This window comes from Callithrix jacchus, chromosome 8 (genome assembly GCF_049354715.1).
Source record: "Callithrix jacchus isolate 240 chromosome 8, calJac240_pri, whole genome shotgun sequence".
NCBI classification, from domain to species: domain Eukaryota; kingdom Metazoa; phylum Chordata; class Mammalia; order Primates; family Cebidae; genus Callithrix; species Callithrix jacchus.
In genome coordinates, this window is record NC_133509.1 from 138935325 (window position 1) to 138951418 (window position 16094).

The 16094-nt window shown below is 63.3% G+C and overlaps 2 protein-coding genes across 2 annotated transcripts in view; one reads left to right on the plus strand and one right to left on the minus strand.

Annotated features, from left to right (window-relative positions):
- The window catches only part of ASPG (asparaginase), a 22815-nt gene extending 12573 nt beyond the window's left edge, over nucleotides 1-10242 (plus strand). Inside the window, 10 exon segments of the mRNA XM_078333185.1 lie at nucleotides 2446-2558; nucleotides 3234-3674; nucleotides 4176-4280; nucleotides 5542-5637; nucleotides 5923-6221; nucleotides 8693-8773; nucleotides 9251-9313; nucleotides 9377-9459; nucleotides 9850-9986; nucleotides 10123-10242. Coding sequence (XP_078189311.1) covers nucleotides 2446-2558; nucleotides 3234-3674; nucleotides 4176-4280; nucleotides 5542-5637; nucleotides 5923-6221; nucleotides 8693-8773; nucleotides 9251-9313; nucleotides 9377-9459; nucleotides 9850-9986; nucleotides 10123-10242 — 1538 coding nt within the window.
- On the minus strand, nucleotides 6220-15827 carry LOC128928885 (uncharacterized). The gene is made up of 4 exons (XM_054240403.2): nucleotides 15824-15827; nucleotides 14927-15032; nucleotides 14180-14579; nucleotides 6220-14113 (listed from the first exon to the last, which is right to left on the minus strand). Exons 1-4 carry the CDS (start codon nucleotides 15825-15827, stop codon nucleotides 13229-13231), a joined length of 1395 nt encoding a protein of 464 aa, XP_054096378.2. The 3' UTR covers nucleotides 6220-13228.
- Between the last annotated feature and the right edge of the window lie 267 nt (nucleotides 15828-16094).

Consider the following 16094-nt stretch of genomic DNA (forward strand, 5'->3'; position numbering starts at 1 on the left):
CCATGTAGCCCCCTCTGCAGCCACAGCGCTTTGCTGATGGCAGCAGTGCCTCTTCCCCACTTCAGATGCCTTATCTGCTTGTCCAGCTGAGACGCGCACCCGCACCCTTGGTTAAAGGACGTCTTGTTGCTTTCGTGTGGGTCTATGGCTGATGCCATGGCCTCTGGTGGGGTTGGGAGGCTCACGGCCGGGTCCCTGCTCCTCCCCATCCCCAGCACCCCACATCTCCCGCTTCAACTCCACCAGAAAAATCCTTTTATTACGTGCAAGCTGCTCTGGCAGAAGCGGCCAGGGACACGTGGGTGGACATCCACCTGTGGGCAGGGGAAGAGCCCTGTGCGGGGGTCCCACTGCCCAGGTTCCTGTGCCAGGCTCTCCAGGTGCCCAGCCCTTCCCCACCCCAGGCCTAGGTTTCTCTGGCTGGGCTCTCGGGCCTCCAGGATGCTGACTGCCCTGGGCAGGCTCTGATGCCCCACAGTGTGGTGGGAGTCCTGGTGTCCGGCCCTGCTCAGAGGGAGGTTTCTGTGTGTGCATAGGGGCTGAGGGAACGGACCCCGTCTTCCGCACTGGCCTCTGAGAGGTTGGGGGCTGGGCTTGTGGCATCAGCCCCCCACCCCAACCCACAGTGGAGTGGGAGGGTCGGGAGAGCCCTGGGGGTTGAGTGCTGCCAGAGTGGCGGCCTTCAGCTCCAGGACAGGTGGGCCCTCTGGGAGCTCTCTGCGTCACTGGGTTTGAGGGGCACTGGCCCCATATATCCACCCCTCTCCCCTTTCCTTGGGCCCTGCACCACCAACACCTGCCCTGGGCATGGGGAGGAGGCCGTGGGTGCATATTAGGATTTTGGGGTGAATCAGATGGAAGCCTTCTCTCCCCAGAGGTGAGGGGTCCGAAAGACCATTCATCCACTCATTTATCCACTCACTCATCCACTCATCCACTCACTCATCCACTCATTCATTCATTCACTCACTCATCCACTCATCCATCCACTGATCCACTCATCCACTCACTCATCCACTCATCCACTCACTCATCCACTCACTCATCCACTCATTCATCCACTCACTCATCCACTCACTCATCTACTCATCCACTCACTCATCCACTCATTCATTCATTCACTCACTCATCCACTCATCCACTCACTCATCCACTCACTCATCCACTCATCCACTCACTCATCCACTCACTCATCCACACATCCACTCATCCATCCACTCACTCATCCACTCATTCAACCACTCACTCATTCACTAATTCATCCACTCACTCATCCACTCATTCATCTACTCACTCATCCACTCATCTACTCCTTCATCCACTTAGTCATTCACTCACTTATCCACTCATTCATCCACTCACTTATCCACTCACTCAGTCATTCATTCATCCACTCATCCACTCACTCATTCTACTCATCCACTCACTCATCCACTCATTCATCCACTCACTCATCCACTCACTCATTCACTCATCCACTCATTTACTCATCCACTCACTCATCCACTCATATGCTCACTCATCCACTCATCTACTCATTCATCCACTCATTCATTCATCTACTCATTCACTCATTAATCCACTCATTCATTCAAACACTCATCCACTCATCCACTCACTCATTCATCCACTCATCCACTCATTCATCCTCACTCATCCACTCATTCATTCATCCACTCATACACTCATATACTCATCCACTCATTCATCTACCCACTTATCTACTCATTCACTCATTCATTCATCCACTCATCCACTCATCTACTCATCCACTCATTCATCCACTCATTCATCCATCCACTCACTCATCCACTCACTCATTCACTCATTCATCCACTCATTCATCCACTCAGTCTTCCACTCATTCATCCACTCATTCATTCATCCACTCACTCATCTACTCATTCATCCACTGACTGGGTGGGCAGTGGGCACAGTAGGGCCTGGCGAGGGGTGGAGGAGGCTGGCTGGCCTGATTATGCTGCCCCACTTGTGTAACGCAGTGCAGTGAGTGCCGGTGGCTCCCCAGCTGGGCCCGCCTGCCCACCTGCCTCTGCAGCGGCCACCTGAAGCCCCATGCAGCCTGCAAGATGCAGCTAGACCTCCAGCTCTGTGGGACCCTCCTGCCCCCTTGCCTGGCCAGCAGTTTCCCTGGACCATCACCCTTGAGGTTGCCTCACCCATTGCTCGGCCATGGGTCTCTCGCTGGCCAGCAAGTGCCCCCTCCTTGGTCCCGTGCACGCTGTGGAGCCGGGCACAGTGTGGAGTGCGCCAAGGCCGGGGGGGGATTTGCCTGTGGGAGAGGTGGCGGGGCGGGGGGGATGGCGCTGAGGTTCCAAGGCTCTCAGGGCTCTGAAAGCAAGGGAGGAGGCAGCTGTGCAGAGGGTCTCCCGCTTGGCTGGTGGGAGACCTGTAGGTGCCACACAGGCCCTCCCTTGTCCCCAGTCAACAGGGAGCTGGTGCGGAGGGTTAGCAGGAAGGCCGAGCTGGTGGTACATGGCAGCATGGAGCAGGACGTGGGGCTGCTGCGCCTCTAACCCGGGATCCCCACTGCCCTGGTAGGGGCTGCCCTGGCCCTCCTGCCCTGTGACCCTGAGCCCCAGCCCTCTGCAACTCCCACAGCTCCCAGGCTCCCTGGGGCCCTCACCAGCCAGTGCAGACCCCACATGGACCCGAGATGTCCGTAGTGTGGCCCACTGGCCCAAGGCCCTGTCCCCTGTCCCTCATCCCCGTCCCATCCCTTGTCCCCCGTCCCTTGTACCCTGTCCTTGTCCCCCGTTTCCTGTGCTCGGTGCTTTCCAGCCTTCAGGGAGCCGGCAGGGCTAGTGTGCCACTGGGATGAACGGGCACTCCACATGGGCCTGGTGGCAGCTCCTCCCCCAGTTTCCAGCTGGCTCAGCCCCCCTGCTGTGCTGGGTGGGGGTGGGGGTTAGCGCTGGGGCCTCTGATGGCCTTCTCAGCTCCTCTCCAACCCCTCTGAAATGTTTCCACCGTGTTCCGCCACATAAAGCCTTGGTCCCCACAGATAGGGCAGCTCTTTGGGAGAATGTGGGGGGAGCAGCCCCTCTAGATGGCAGCAGCCATGCCTGCCTGCTGAGAGCCCCACTATCCTGGGAGCAGAGTGGGCACCAGCTGCTTCTGACTTGGGGTCCCTCTCCTTGGGAGGGCACAGGGCAGGCCTCGGTGGTCCCCAGGGCAGAGGCCCTCACCATCCAGCCCCCACTGCCCCACAGGTCCGGGTGTTCCTGCAGCCTCCCATGAAGGGCGTGGTCATGGAGACCTTCGGCTCAGGGAACAGACCCAGCAAGCCCGACCTGCTGCAGGAGCTGAGGGTGGCGACTGGGCACGGCCTGGTCATTGTCAATTGTACCCACTGCCTCCAGGGGACTGTGACCTTGGACTATGCCTCAGGCATGGTAGGACCGGGAGAGCTGGGCCTAGCGGGGAAGGGGATGGCAGGACAGGCTCTGACCCACCCGTCACAGGCTGTAGGTGGGGGTGAGTGCCCTTCCTGCCCACACGCCTCCTCCTTGCAGGCCATGGTGGGAGCTGGCGTCGTCTCAGCCTTCAACATGACGTCAGAGGCTGCCCTGGCCAAGCTGTTGTATGTGCTGGGCCAGCCTGGGCTAAGCCTGGATGACAGGGAGGAGGTGAGGGCATCCTGGGGCTGTGGGGTCCTCTCAGTGTGCACACGTGTGTCAGCCGGCTCCCAGGGGCATGCCTGGGATGACGTAGGAAGAGACGGGCCAGCCTAGGGTGTGCCCTGTTTGGGAAGGGAGGAATGTGGCCCTGTCTGGGCCCAGGTGCCCCCCAGCCCTCACTCAACCCCCAGCCCAGGCTCCACCTGTCCTGGCACCTTCTCAGCCTGTGCTGAGACCTGAGGCTCTCCAAACTGTCACCAGGAAACCCTCCCCTGCCTCCACTCTTCCTGGAGGGTAGGGCTCAGCCCCAGCTGGTCCCAGACCCTTGGGTTGCCAACCCCTGGGGCTGGGCAGAGGCCTTTGGGGCCCCTGGAGCCCCTGAGCTGGTAGGGCTGGGGAGCGGGTCTGGCGCTGCAAGGGGACCCGAGGGATGGAGCACACATGGCCGAGGCTCAGGCCAAGGGCACCCCCACCTGTGCCCTGGGAGCCTGACCCTCCAGGATATTCTGGGCTGCTCATTCGGCCCTCACAGAGAAACTTCACGTCTGTTCTCTTCCCCAGGTCCTGGCCTGGCCCTCACTGCAGGGCACCACGCTGGGTTGTGGGGTCTCCTGGCTCCTCAGTCTGAGAGGTGGCCAGGTAATGGTGTGGTATGTGGGCCTGAGTGGCAGCTGGGGGCTGAATGCCCTCTTGGCCCCCCGGGATGCACCAGGCAGCCATGAACCCCTGTAGCCATCATTCCAGCCCAAACAGCCAGGCACACCTGGATTCTGGGGCCCAGGAGGAGGGGTTGCAGGGTCCATGGGGTGGCATGCAGGAAGGACCAGGCGGTGGGCATGCAGCAGGGGCCCCGGGGGCCAGGGCTTGGCAGGCCACTGCCTTCTGACTGTCAGCACTGCCTTAGTGTGGGGCTGCCTGGGAGCTGCTGTCCGGAAGATGGGCGGGTGTTGGGGGTGGGGAGTGCTTGCTCTGGGCTCTCTCAGGCTCTGAGCATCAGAGGTTCCAGGCCCCCACCTGAACCTGGAGATGAGGACCGGCGTTTGAGCATGTCCTCTGCACAACTGGGGTACCTAGTCCTAGGAAGGGGTGTTTTCAAGGCCTGGGGTCTGAGGGAGATGGGGCCTCTGTGTACCCTACAAATGCCCCCTTGGCTACTGGGTCAAGCATCCAGGCCTGACATGGGGCCCAGCGGGCCAGACAGCCTTGCTCCCCACTGCCTGGGGCCCTGCCCCAGGCCTCCGTGCCTCAGTTTCCTCCATGCAGAGATGGACCTGTCTTGTGAGCCATTTGCTGAAACTGCTGGGGTGGGTGATGGGCAGATGGAAGGGGCTGGCATGTGTGGTGTTGCTAGGGCGGCTGCATGGGGCCTGAATGCTCTATGGAGGCAGGCCAGAGGCGGCAGCCTGGTCACCTGGGCATGGTGGCACCCGTGGGGCCTCTGCCAGGACCCCAGCCTTCTGGCATCTTGGGGAGCTCCTGGATGCCAGGTGCTGGGGGCAGGTGGCTCTTCTGGGAAGGTGCAGCTGTCGGAGCAGGGCCTTTCTTCCAGGGGAGGGGCCTGGCTTTCCTTCTCACGCTCCCCTCACGCAGGTAACTTACAATTCTGTTCCAACAGCAGTGGGGACAGGTGGGAGAGTCTTGGAGAGTGAGTGGCAGGTTCTGGCCACATACCTGTGAGGACAGGGCCAGATGGTAGCCTCATGGCCTGGCCTTGGCTTCCGAGACAGGGGTCCTAGGTAGGCCTGGGTGGGGTGGGGCAGGCCTTCTGATATGGCAGCTCAGGTTCCTTCTCACCCACACCCTGGGTTCCTTGGCCCCCTGTGTGTTGGCTGGCAGGGGTCACACAGCACCAGGGACCGCCAGTTCCACCGGACGCCAGAGGGGAGCCTTCCCCACCCAGGAGGCAGATGCCCTGCAGAGCACCCTGATACCCAGCCTGGCCTGTGCTGCCGCCCAAGCTGGTGACCTGCAGGTGCTGCAGGCACTGGTGGAGCTGGCAAGCCTCCCCCACCAGGGGCCCTGCCCCAGCCATGCCTGACCCGGGAGCTCTGGACCCCTGCAGGCAGGAAGGCCTCTCATCCATCCACTGACCACACTAAGCCCTCGTCTGCCAGACTGGGCAGTGGGGCCGTCCTGCCAGCTGGCGGGGTCTCACTGCAGCTTTGAGGGTGGGCATGGGGGCTGTGCTGGGCCCCATCCTCAGTGGGACCCCACCCTCCCCATGGCCTACCTGGCCCTGCCTGGCCCTCGCTCAGGGGCCGTGTGCCCTCGTGTCACCCAGGGCAGTGACCTGAGCCTGGTGGACTTTAATGGCCAAATCCCGCAGCACACAGCTCCCCGGGGAGGGTGCACAGAGGCAGTCTGAGGCTAGGGCTATGGGGTCCTGGGAAGGCAGGTCCCTGTCCCCATGCACAGGACATGAGCCCTGCTGGCTCCTGGGGGAGGTGCAGCAGGGCTGGGCTGGCCAGAGCAGGTCACACCCCTCTTACGCAGGCATCCGGGCATCATCGGGTTGCTGCGGGTGGCCGGGGCCTCCCTATCTGCCCAGGAGCTGGAGGAGGCAGGAACTCGGTGCAGTGAGCTCGGCTAGAGCGCCTGTGCCTTCAGGGATGTGGGGGACACAGCTCGGGGAAGGGAGGCCAGATCTGCCTCGGGGAAGGGAGGGACAAGCCAGTCAGGGTGTGGAGGCTTCAGAGGAGAGGCCCACTGACTTCTGCGTGCACCATCCTGGCTGACTGGAAGAGGTGTCTGCCCCGCACCATGGCATGGGGCAGGGGAAGGGGTTGTTCCCAGCTCAGGGAACAGTCCAGCAAGGGTGTGTGTGTGTGTGTGTATGTGTGTGCATGTGTGCGTGTGTGTGTGTGTATGGGTGGCGGCCTTGAGGAGGGGTATGGGAATTGGTGGTCCGGTGTGAGAGGGGCTCGGCTGTGGGCTGGAGGGTGGCTAGGGCTGCATTTGGGGAGGTTCGGGCAGGTGGGGCACACAGGAGCTGAAGCCCCTGGCAGGTGACAGGTCTTGTGAGCTCTATTCTTCCCAGTGTGGTTCCTGTCCTGGGATAAACTGACCGAGGCCCAGCCCCGACCTGCTGGCCTCATGGCACCAGTGGCCAATGTGCCTTCCGACCACATGCTGCCTGAGTGACCACCAAGGCAGGCTCAGGACTTCTGACATCATGTTATTGTTGGGGAGACTGAGGCACAGGGAGGCCCTAGGTGCGGGTGTTGGTTGTGGGGCTGAGTGGAGGTGGGCCAGCACTGCAGGGATCTCTGTGGCAGCCAGAGGCGCTTCCCCCTCCCCCACCTTGTGCCTGGTGACTTGGTGCTGCCTCCTGTGCCCGGCCTGGGCTGCCTGAGGCCAGGATGGCTCCGAGGGACCCAAAGGGAGAGTCAGAGGCAGGAGAGGACCTGGGCCGGGTGCAGGTGGTGGCCAGGGTGGGGATGCTTCGAGTGTCGGACTGTGTCCCTGGAAGTCCGAGTCCCAGGCTTGGGTGGTGGGTGCTGGCGGAGGCTCGGTGGACTGGCTGGGTGGGGAGTGGGTGGACCAGCAGCCCTGGCTCCTCCTCTGGGGTGGGCCCACAAGCCCTGGGCTTGCCTTTGAAGGGATGTCTGGGGTGACTGGGTCCAGATTTGCACTCTAGGCAGGTCTCGTTGGCTCCATTGACAGATGGGGAAACTGAGGCAGTAGTCAGGTCCTGTGGGAGCTGGGACCAGAACCCTGGTCCAGGACTCTGCTGGGAAGTGGGTCAGCCCGAGCAGCTGGGTGGACATGAGCCCCTCAGCCAGGCGTTCCTCAGGGCCTATGTGTTTGCGGGGTTTGGCTTCTTGGGGCGAGTTCAGGAGGGGCCAGTGGGACCATCCAGAGGGCTCACTGTGGGGCAGCCGCTGTTTCCTGGCTGAAGCAGTGTCCCCAAGGGCCCTCCAGAGGATGGGCAGCACCTCCCTCGCCAAGCCACTTCCTCCACTGCACACCAGGGGTGGGGCCCTCCCTGCGGGGTCCCCACCTGGCCTGTTCCTGGCCTCCCCAGGTGGGGAGTGGGTTCTTTCCAGGAGGGTGGCAGGGTGAGGAGGAGCTGGTGAGGGCCTGGCTTGCCAAATCCTGGGCAGGTGGGCCCAGACCCCTGTCCCAGCCAGGAACGTCATGCAGTCTGCCAGAGTCCGGGCCCAACTGCTATCCCAGGGCTCCCTGTGTCCCCCTCTCTGAACCACTGGGCTGCCTCAAATGTTCGTTCCTCCTCTGTGGACCCTGACCCGGGAGAAACAGTGTTGTGGACCATGAAACTAGCGTCAGGCACTCAGCGGGTGTGCGTGCAGGTGCGTGTGCACGTGTCCAGGTGCGTTTGTGGGTGTGCAGGTGCGTGTGCACAGGCTCCTGTGTGTGCTTGCATGCTGGTGCGTGTGCACGTGTCCAGGTGCGTTTGTGTGCGTGCAGGTGTACACTTGACCTGAGTCACAGTGCCACCCACTGGGTGACACCAGACTCCAGGCTGCCCCATCACCCCAGTGACTCCTGCCCCAGCACCAGGCTGCTACTGGGTCAACTGTCTGGGGCTGGCTTTGTAAGAGCATCCAGGGCACCTGGGGGACAAGCCCACCTGGTGGGCAGATGGACAGGTGCCCAGCGGACATCAACAATTCCTCCTCTGTCCCACCCCCAGGCTGGCATCCAGGGCTGACCTCAAAGGCCTGGAGGTGTGGTGGCAGGCAGGGGCTGACCTGGGGCAGCCGGGTTATGACGGGCACAGTGCCCTGCACATCATGAGTGCCCCCTTCCCCTGCTCCCTCTCCAAAGGCTGCCACCTCCAGGAAGGACACCCAGACAATTCACCAGCTGCCCCTTTGCCCCATTCCCAAATGCCCGGCCCTCCCCGAGCAGGACCATGGGACGCTGTCCCCTCCTCGAAGCCCTGAGTAGTGGGGATGAGTAGAGCACAGGAGCTGCTGGGGCCCTGTGTGTGGGCTGGGAGCAGGGGAAGGGAGTCTTGGGGACGGGGATCCTTGGGCCAGCTGCTGGTCAGTGGCCCAAGGCAGCCCCTCCCCACTGCTTCTCCGTAGGTGGAGGCAGCTGGAAACCTGGCGCTGGTGGCCTTTCTACAGAGTCTGGAGGGTGTGGTCGGTGCCCAGGCCCCAGGTCCAGTAAGTCCCCACCCAGGCGGGGCTGACACCCCACAACCAGCTTCTAGTATGTATGTCTGGATCCTGGCTCAGCGGCATAACCAAGGGGGACAGAGCCGGGAGGCTGAGATGGATCCCAGCCAGTCTAAGGTCTGCAGAGCCCCTCCTGGGGGTGTTTGGGGCGGAACACGGTTTAGAGGGAGGGCTTCCTGAAGGAACTGACCAGACCCAGGAGGGCTCAGCATCCTCTTACCCACCCCTGCCCCCGCGCCCTGCCCCACCGGGCCACTGAGGCTGGGTGCTTCCACCTGCCTCCCAGGCCAGTCTCCCAGCTGACACCCCCATTCCCACTCGGTCGCATGGCCCGTAGTCTCACGCTGGGTTTGCTCTGGCTCTTGGGCCATGATGCAGAGACTGGGTCCCTGGGCTTGTCTCTCTGCCCTGCCTTCGCACACTACTTGGGCCTCCACATGTTATAAGGAGCCCTCATGTTTTCAGGAAGTGCTGCCTGGTGTCTAACCTGAAGCCCTCCTGCTGCAGTGTAAGCCATTCCTTCCTCCTGTGACCTGCTGGAGGGGCTCAGGCATGACCCCCTGCTGGGGCTGCTTCCCACCCTGCTCTTAGGCAAAGCCCGAAGGCCTTCGTTGGGCAGAATGGCAATAAAGTCTCTGGGCATCTCCTACCAGGTCCCCAGAGCCTGGTTCTGAGTGGGTCTGTCTGGGTCTGGACTATGGCTGTGTGTGGAGGCAGGCCCGGGCTCTGTGGGGGTGAGGGGGGCACTTGGCACATCCTTCCTGAGGCAGCTGTGAGTGTGAGCCGGGTGGGGCAGTGCTCACGGAGGTGACTTGGCCAAGCGGCCAGGCCGGCCTTCCTTTCCCAGCCTCTCCCCTCCCCCTTCCTGCCGCCCTGCCTTTGTTCAGGCTGGTCCTTCCTCCAGACACCCTCTGCCCATCTCCTCACCTCCTGCACCTTCTTTCTGGAGCTTGACGTCACTTCCTCCAGGCAGCCCTCCAGCCCCTGGACAAGCACGCTGCTCCTGCTTAACTCTAGTCCTCACAGCCCCATCCCAGTTGCTGTCTGGTTTTCTGTCACCCCAGCTTTGCTGCACCTGGCCCCCATCTCAGGCCAGAGCCACACCAGGGCTCCAAGCACTGCAGAAGCCCGTGAATGTCAAGGGAGCCCCTCGGGACCCTTCCAGCCCCTGCTCTGCCTGAAGCTCCTGACAGCCTCCACCGTGAGCCAGGCCACCCTGCAAGGGAAGGGGTGACCTGGGCCCGCCTGTTGGCACAGCCTGGGCAGGTGGGCGTGTGGGGCAGTCCCTGCTGCTGCTCAGTGCGGGTGCTGTGGGGCGGCCTCATGCCTTCTTTCAGCTGGGGCTGAAATCGGGGTTGTGGACTCCTGGCTCCCATCATGTGTGCATGCACAGGCCTGGGATGGCCAGGGACTCCCTGCTGCCACCTCCAGCCCCTGACCCCTTCTCGCTGGTGTGAGGAGCCTGGGAGCTGCTTCCCGCCAGGCCTCTCTACCTGCCCAGGGGTTCCTGTCTGTCCCTCTGGCTGGTCCCTGGACTGGAGGTGCAGGAGGGCAAAAGTGAGACCCCAGAGCTAGCCCTTCGCACCCAGCCACACCCTGGGCTCCTCAGCCTGGTTCCCAAGCCTGGCTGGGACTGCCACCTGCATACTTTCTGTCCTCACCCTGACACGGGTGTGCCTGGGCCTTGCACAACAAGGATATGCCACAAGAGCATGGCATGGCGGGGCTGGGGAGGCCCGTGGGGGGCTGCAGGGGGAGGGAGGGTGGTACAGTGCCTGAGAGCCAGGAGCCTCTGCTGTCCCAGGACGGCCAGGACCTTCAGAGAGCCTTTCGGGAGGTAGTGGGACAGCTGGACAAAACACCTGGGCAGGTGGGGAGTGGGGAGACCACCTCCAGCATCCCTGGGCTGAGCCCACCTGATGGGCTTGGTCCCGAGGGCTGGGCAGAGCCCGTCACTCACACCACCCCGCTCCAGGGCCTGGGAGCCCCAGGTTGTGAAAGCCGCAGGTGGCTCTCGGTAGCCCACATGGTAGCACCCTCCCAGAGCAGGTGCCAACCTGCCAGTGTAGACACAGCCGCTGACGCCTGGGGTGAGTACCCTGCAGTGTGGAAAGGGCCACTCAGCCTGCGCGTCCTGCCGGGAGCACTTGCCAAGCTGGCCTTTCTCCAACTGGGTCACTGATGGGGTTTGGCTTGAGGACCACAAGGGCTGGGGAGGGGCTGGGCAGATGGGGAGTGCTCCTCACAGGGCTGGAGGAGGAGGCCACACCTCCATTTTCAGACCCTCCAGAGCCTCGTGGGGTGCAGGGCCCTACCACAGGGAGCCCAGGACTGGCCAGTGTCTCAGGAGGCTATGGAGAGTCATAGGCTTGAGTCTGGGAGCTTCCTTGGGGGCTGTTTTGTGGCCCTGGGGAGAGGTCAGAGGGTCCCTGGGTAAGGGGACTCCTCTACAATCACCCAGAAGTGGCAGGGGGTGCAGGGCCGCTGCTCAGGGCTCCGTGGGCTCTTCGAGGGGCAGTGACCTGGCCCCGAGGCCTCTGGATCTCTGGCGTGCAGCAGTAACAGCTGGGACAGACAGGCTTGGAGCGTGGTGTCCGGCCCCATGTTGGTGTGTTTCGCCCCCACTGTGTGCCTTGGAGGGCACTGGGTCCTTGCCTCTCTCACTTCATGGCCGATGTGAGAGTGGCCCCATCCTGTGCCCAGGGCTCTGTGTTGGCACAGGGCAGAGCGTGGCTATGAATTAGGGACCCCTCAACTCTTGCTGTGGCGTGAGGCCATGGGAGACGCAGGAGCGAGGCACAGCCTGGTGCCCAGTGAGTGTGGGACCCACCTCCCCACGGCAGGCGGCGTTGCTCACACCTGGTGATTTCACGCCGGGGGAGGCCTTGCTTCTACAGCCCACATCAAATCACCTGGATCCCAGGGCTATCCCTGGGAAGCATCTCTCCATCATAGCGACTGTCTTTCTAATCAGCATTTTCTATCCTAAAATCAGACTCCTCAGTTGAGGGCCCTCTAGGGCCGCGCCTCCCCTGCTGGAGGTAACCAGACTTCTCATGCCTGCGAGGAAGTTCCCCTTCTGGTCACACAACAGTGTTTCCTGCGGCTGGTGGGGACCGAAGGTGCTGGTGCTTGTCAGCTTCTCCCTATCCTCTCTCATCAGTGCCCGTGGATGCTGGGCACAGGAGCCATGTTTGCTGGGCAAGGAGAGCCCACCCTTGTGGCTGTGTGTCAGCAGTAGTCTGCCCGGACCGGGCTAGACCAGGGCTTAGAATTAAGAATAGGAGAGGTGGCCGGGCACACCTATAAACTCAGCACTTTGGGAGGGAGGCCGAGGGAGGTGGATAGCTTGAGCTCAGGAGTGTGAGAACAGCCACCGTGGCGAAACCCTGTCTCTAAAAAATAAATTCAAATATTAGCCAGGTGTGGTGGTTTTTTTCTGTGGCCCAGCTACCTGGAGGCTGAGGTGGGAGAATCGCTTGAACCCGGGAGATGGAGGTTGTGGTGAGCCATGATCACACCAGCACACTCCAGCCGGGGTGACAGAGGAGAGCTGGGTTCTTCCTGCCCCTGCAGCTGTGCAGGGGGAGGAGCTCCCAAGCTCCTGTTCTGGATCTCAAGCCCCTGTGTCCCTACTTCTACCTTCACCTCCGTGCCGCAGCTGCTGGGATGCCACACACAGGCCCTGAGACCCACAGATGCAGAGATGCCAAGGCCTGTTGTCCCCTCTCTACCACCAAGAGCTGTGGAATCTCCAGAAGTCACTGTCCCTCCCTGGGCCTCAGTTTCCCCAACTGCAAAATGGAAATAACAAAACCTTTCCGATTCCCTTTCCAGGGTGGCTGCCATAGTTAAGCCACACACAGCACGTGTGGAAATGTCTAGGGGTCCCTCAGGTCTGGTGGCTGTGTTCGGGTCTGGGGTCGACCTTGGCCCCTAAGCACAGAGGCCGCTGGGCTCCTGGCTGGGCGGCGGTGGGATGGTGTGTCACCGCCCTGCACTGGAATGAATGATCAGCGCCCTGCTGCCCAGCACGGCACAGGCACAGCAGTGGCTCCAGACTTGGGGCAAGTGCTTAAGCGGGTCACCTCCCCCTCCTCCTCTGTACTTCCTAGAGCCGGAGCCCTCCCCTCAACTGCTGTGTTCTGCTGAAGCAGAGTCCCTGGGAGGTGCCCCTGGTCAGGCCCCGACACCTCCAGGTGACTAAGTGGGCAGGGCCGGCAGGGCCAGCTGCGCCAGGGCGTTCGTTCGGGGCTGGGCTGTGTGTCGGGGAAGTGAGGTGCAGGCTCCTGATGCGTGAGGGGGCAGGGCGCCCCTCCCCCCGCGTGGGAAATGAGGAGGCAGGTACCGGGCTCCCCCCCACCCCGTGGACTGCCGCGTTGGGGTTCAGGGTCTGAGAAGCAGAAACCTGCTGGACGGTCTCCTCCCTCCCTCCCTCCAGTTTCACTTTCTCTTTCCCCCTCCCCTTCCCCCTCCCACGAAGTTCCCTTTGAAGTGAGAGGGGCCGCGGTGGGTGTGTCCAGCCGCCCCCACACCCAGAGGGGCAGGCCCAGCCCTGGGCTCCTGTCGGGCCTGGTTCTCACCTGCCCGGGCCGCCCTGGGCCCCGACGTGGCTAAGGTGGAGTCCCGGGCCCTCCGTGCGCCTGAGAGCCCCAGGCCCAGACCAGACGGTGCGGGCGCTGCCCCGCGGGCACCCCGACCCCGGGAGCCAAGTGCGCCCAGGCCGGACGCTGGGGGCGAGGGCGCCGGGCGGGGCGGGGCGGCCGCTGAGTCAGGGCCACCCCCGCGCGGTCGCGCGGAGCAGGTCCCGGGCCGTGGAGGATCTGTCGCTGGACCTGCGGGCCCGAAGCCGCCCCGCCCGGAAAAACCGGTCGGGCCAGCGCGGCGCGGGCGCATTCCGGCGCCGGGGAGGGCGGACGCGCGGCATAAAAAGGCGCCACGCGGGGCCCGCGGGACGAGGGGACCTCGGGGCCGGCGAGGACGCGGCGGGGCTGGACTCGGCGGCCGGGATCCCCTGTTGCGCCTGGCGGCGGCGTCTGAGGCGTCCGGGGCGGCGTCGGGGCCGGGTGGCTGCAGCAAGGCCGGGGGCGCTCGGCCGGCGGGGATCCGGGCGCAGGGGCGGGTCCCCCGGGGTCCGCGGGCGGTCCCAAGGGCGTCGGGGCTCCTCTCTCCGCAGCTCGGCAAACCGACGGTGTCGCGGACTCGCGCGCTGGGTCCAGTGGTTCTTAACAGTTCAACAGTTCTGTGGCGCAATTGTGAAATGTTTAGGACCACTAGACCCGGCGGGCCCGGCGACGGCGACAGCGACAGCGACAGCGACGCAGCGTCCTACGCGCGGCCTGGAGTCACAGTCACAGCCGGGGGCGCCCCGGCGACCAACCCAGGGGAGCCCACGGGCCGGACCCGCCTGCTGCCAGGGTAGACCCTCGGCTTCAGAGCCCAGTGCTGCAGGGAGGTGGCCGGGCTGAGCTCTGGGAACCGCCGGGGTTGGGGGCGCGCTGGTCGCCCACGCTCCTGGCGCGCTGCCCGCCTGGAGACGCCGCCGCCGCCCTCCTGCGCCCCGAGGGCCCCCACCTCGAAACTCCGTGCAATTCCCAGCGAGGACCTGGCGGTGGGCCCGCAGGGTTGAGCAGCGCTCCTTGCCCTGCGCTTCTGGGGAGCTGCCGCACCCTGCTGGCCAGCCTGCGGTTCCCGCTGCCCACTCCCCGGAGCTTCTCTCACCGAGGCCTTGGGGCGCGCCGCGCTGCTCCTATGAGTGTGCTTTAAATGCCTGAAGGACCTCGAGGCACAGAAACTGGGAGTGGGGAGGAAGTTTGGAGACCATACCCAGGTAGAGGAGAGGCGGCGCCCACGATGACAGGGGCCTGCGCCAGTCCCCTTGGGCCTCGCGGTGGCTTCCACAGGAGAGATCTGGGTGCCAGTCTGGGTGTGAAGCCACAGGCGGCCCTGGGAGGGGCTCAGCAAAGGGTCGAGTCTGTCCCCACCTCCAGCCGGGGACCAGGGTTTTCTGCCTGGTGCTGCCTGGCCTGCCGTGTCCTCTGGGGCGGAGGGTCCCTTCCTGTCCCCACCTCCTCACCCAGAGATGGGTCAGACAGGCCTGGGTTTGAGGGCTGCTAGGGTGGCCTTGGGCCAGTCACCTACCCTCTCAGAGCCCCACCTGCACATGTGGGGGGTTGATGTGAGGAGGCAGGAGGTGACTGTGGAGGGCTGCTCTGGGAGAGGGTCAGCTGCAGGACAGCAGGGTCCCCTGGCCACCCAGGTGGGGGAGTGGAGTTCCTGGGAGAGCATCCACCACTGGCCAGCACCTCCCCTGTTGACCAGAAAATGCCACTGTGGCCACCTCTCAGGCTCTGACTTCAGAGCCTGGGGCTGTGGGAATGCCCAGCGGGTCTCTGGCATTGGAGGGGCCGGAGTGTCTTGCCCAGCTGCTGCCCGCTGACCACCGCGGCTCCTTGTGGCCATTTCATTTTACAAGCATGTTCCCCCACGCCCTGTGCATGGGCCCTCAACCCTCAGCAGCCCCGTGAGAGGGGCTGAGGCTCAGGTGGGGTGTGGGCCGTGTCCCTGAGCTGCAGCTTGGAATCGTTCTGTTTGGAGTGCGTCTGTACAGTTTAGACTGACAATAAACACGTTCCGAAGCACCACTGTCCCTGGGGTCACTTGTCCTTTCCCCCCAGGCTTCAATGTGGTTTCTCCCTCATAAGCAAACCACCATTTCCTTCTAACCTCACAGAAGCAGAAACCAGGATGCTTGGTGGAGGGGCAGTGGCCTGGTCCTTACCCGAGTTGCACCCCTGCCCCCAGCCTCAATTCTGCCTCTGGCACTTTGTTCTTCAAGGAAGCCCCTACCTCAGCCCCAGCCTCCAGTTTTCCCATTGCAGTGACGTCTCCTGGGCCACTGGGCCACACGCCCCGCCTTGGATTTGAGCTGCCAGGGTGGGGAGAGGGCTTGGCTCCAATGGGCCCCACTTTCAGGAGCTCCAGCCTGCACCTGCCACCCCACCCCCACCCATGGCACTGGTCTCTACTGGCTCCTACCCATTCCCGCTGGAGCCTGTAGGCTGGCCCTGGGGACCTGGCCAGGAGAATGGGCAAGGTGGGAGGGCAGAGGGGTTGAAGAGATAGAGGCACCTTCCTCCACCCTCCCTGCCCCTGTTACAGGGGACCCAGAGTCCATTGTGCATTCAAACCCCAGCTCTATGCCTATTAGCGAGTGACCTTGGAAAGACCCTTATCCCCTCGGAACACCTGTTTCTTCCTTTTGTAGGATGACGTGGAGCTAGACGGAAGTTCCTCTGCTATCGCAAAC

Excerpts from the sequence above, each read along its gene's own strand:
- LOC128928885 (XM_054240403.2), bottom strand. Across the intron at positions 14,580-14,926 it reads GCAGGTGGGGCTCTGAGAGG|TTTCTGTGCCTCGAGGTCCT; the intron begins GTAGGTGACTGG and ends CCCCACTCCCAG. Across the intron at positions 14,114-14,179 it reads GCAGCAGGCGGGTCCGGCCC|GACGCTGCGTCGCTGTCGCT; the intron begins GTGGGCTCCCCT and ends GGCCGCGCGTAG.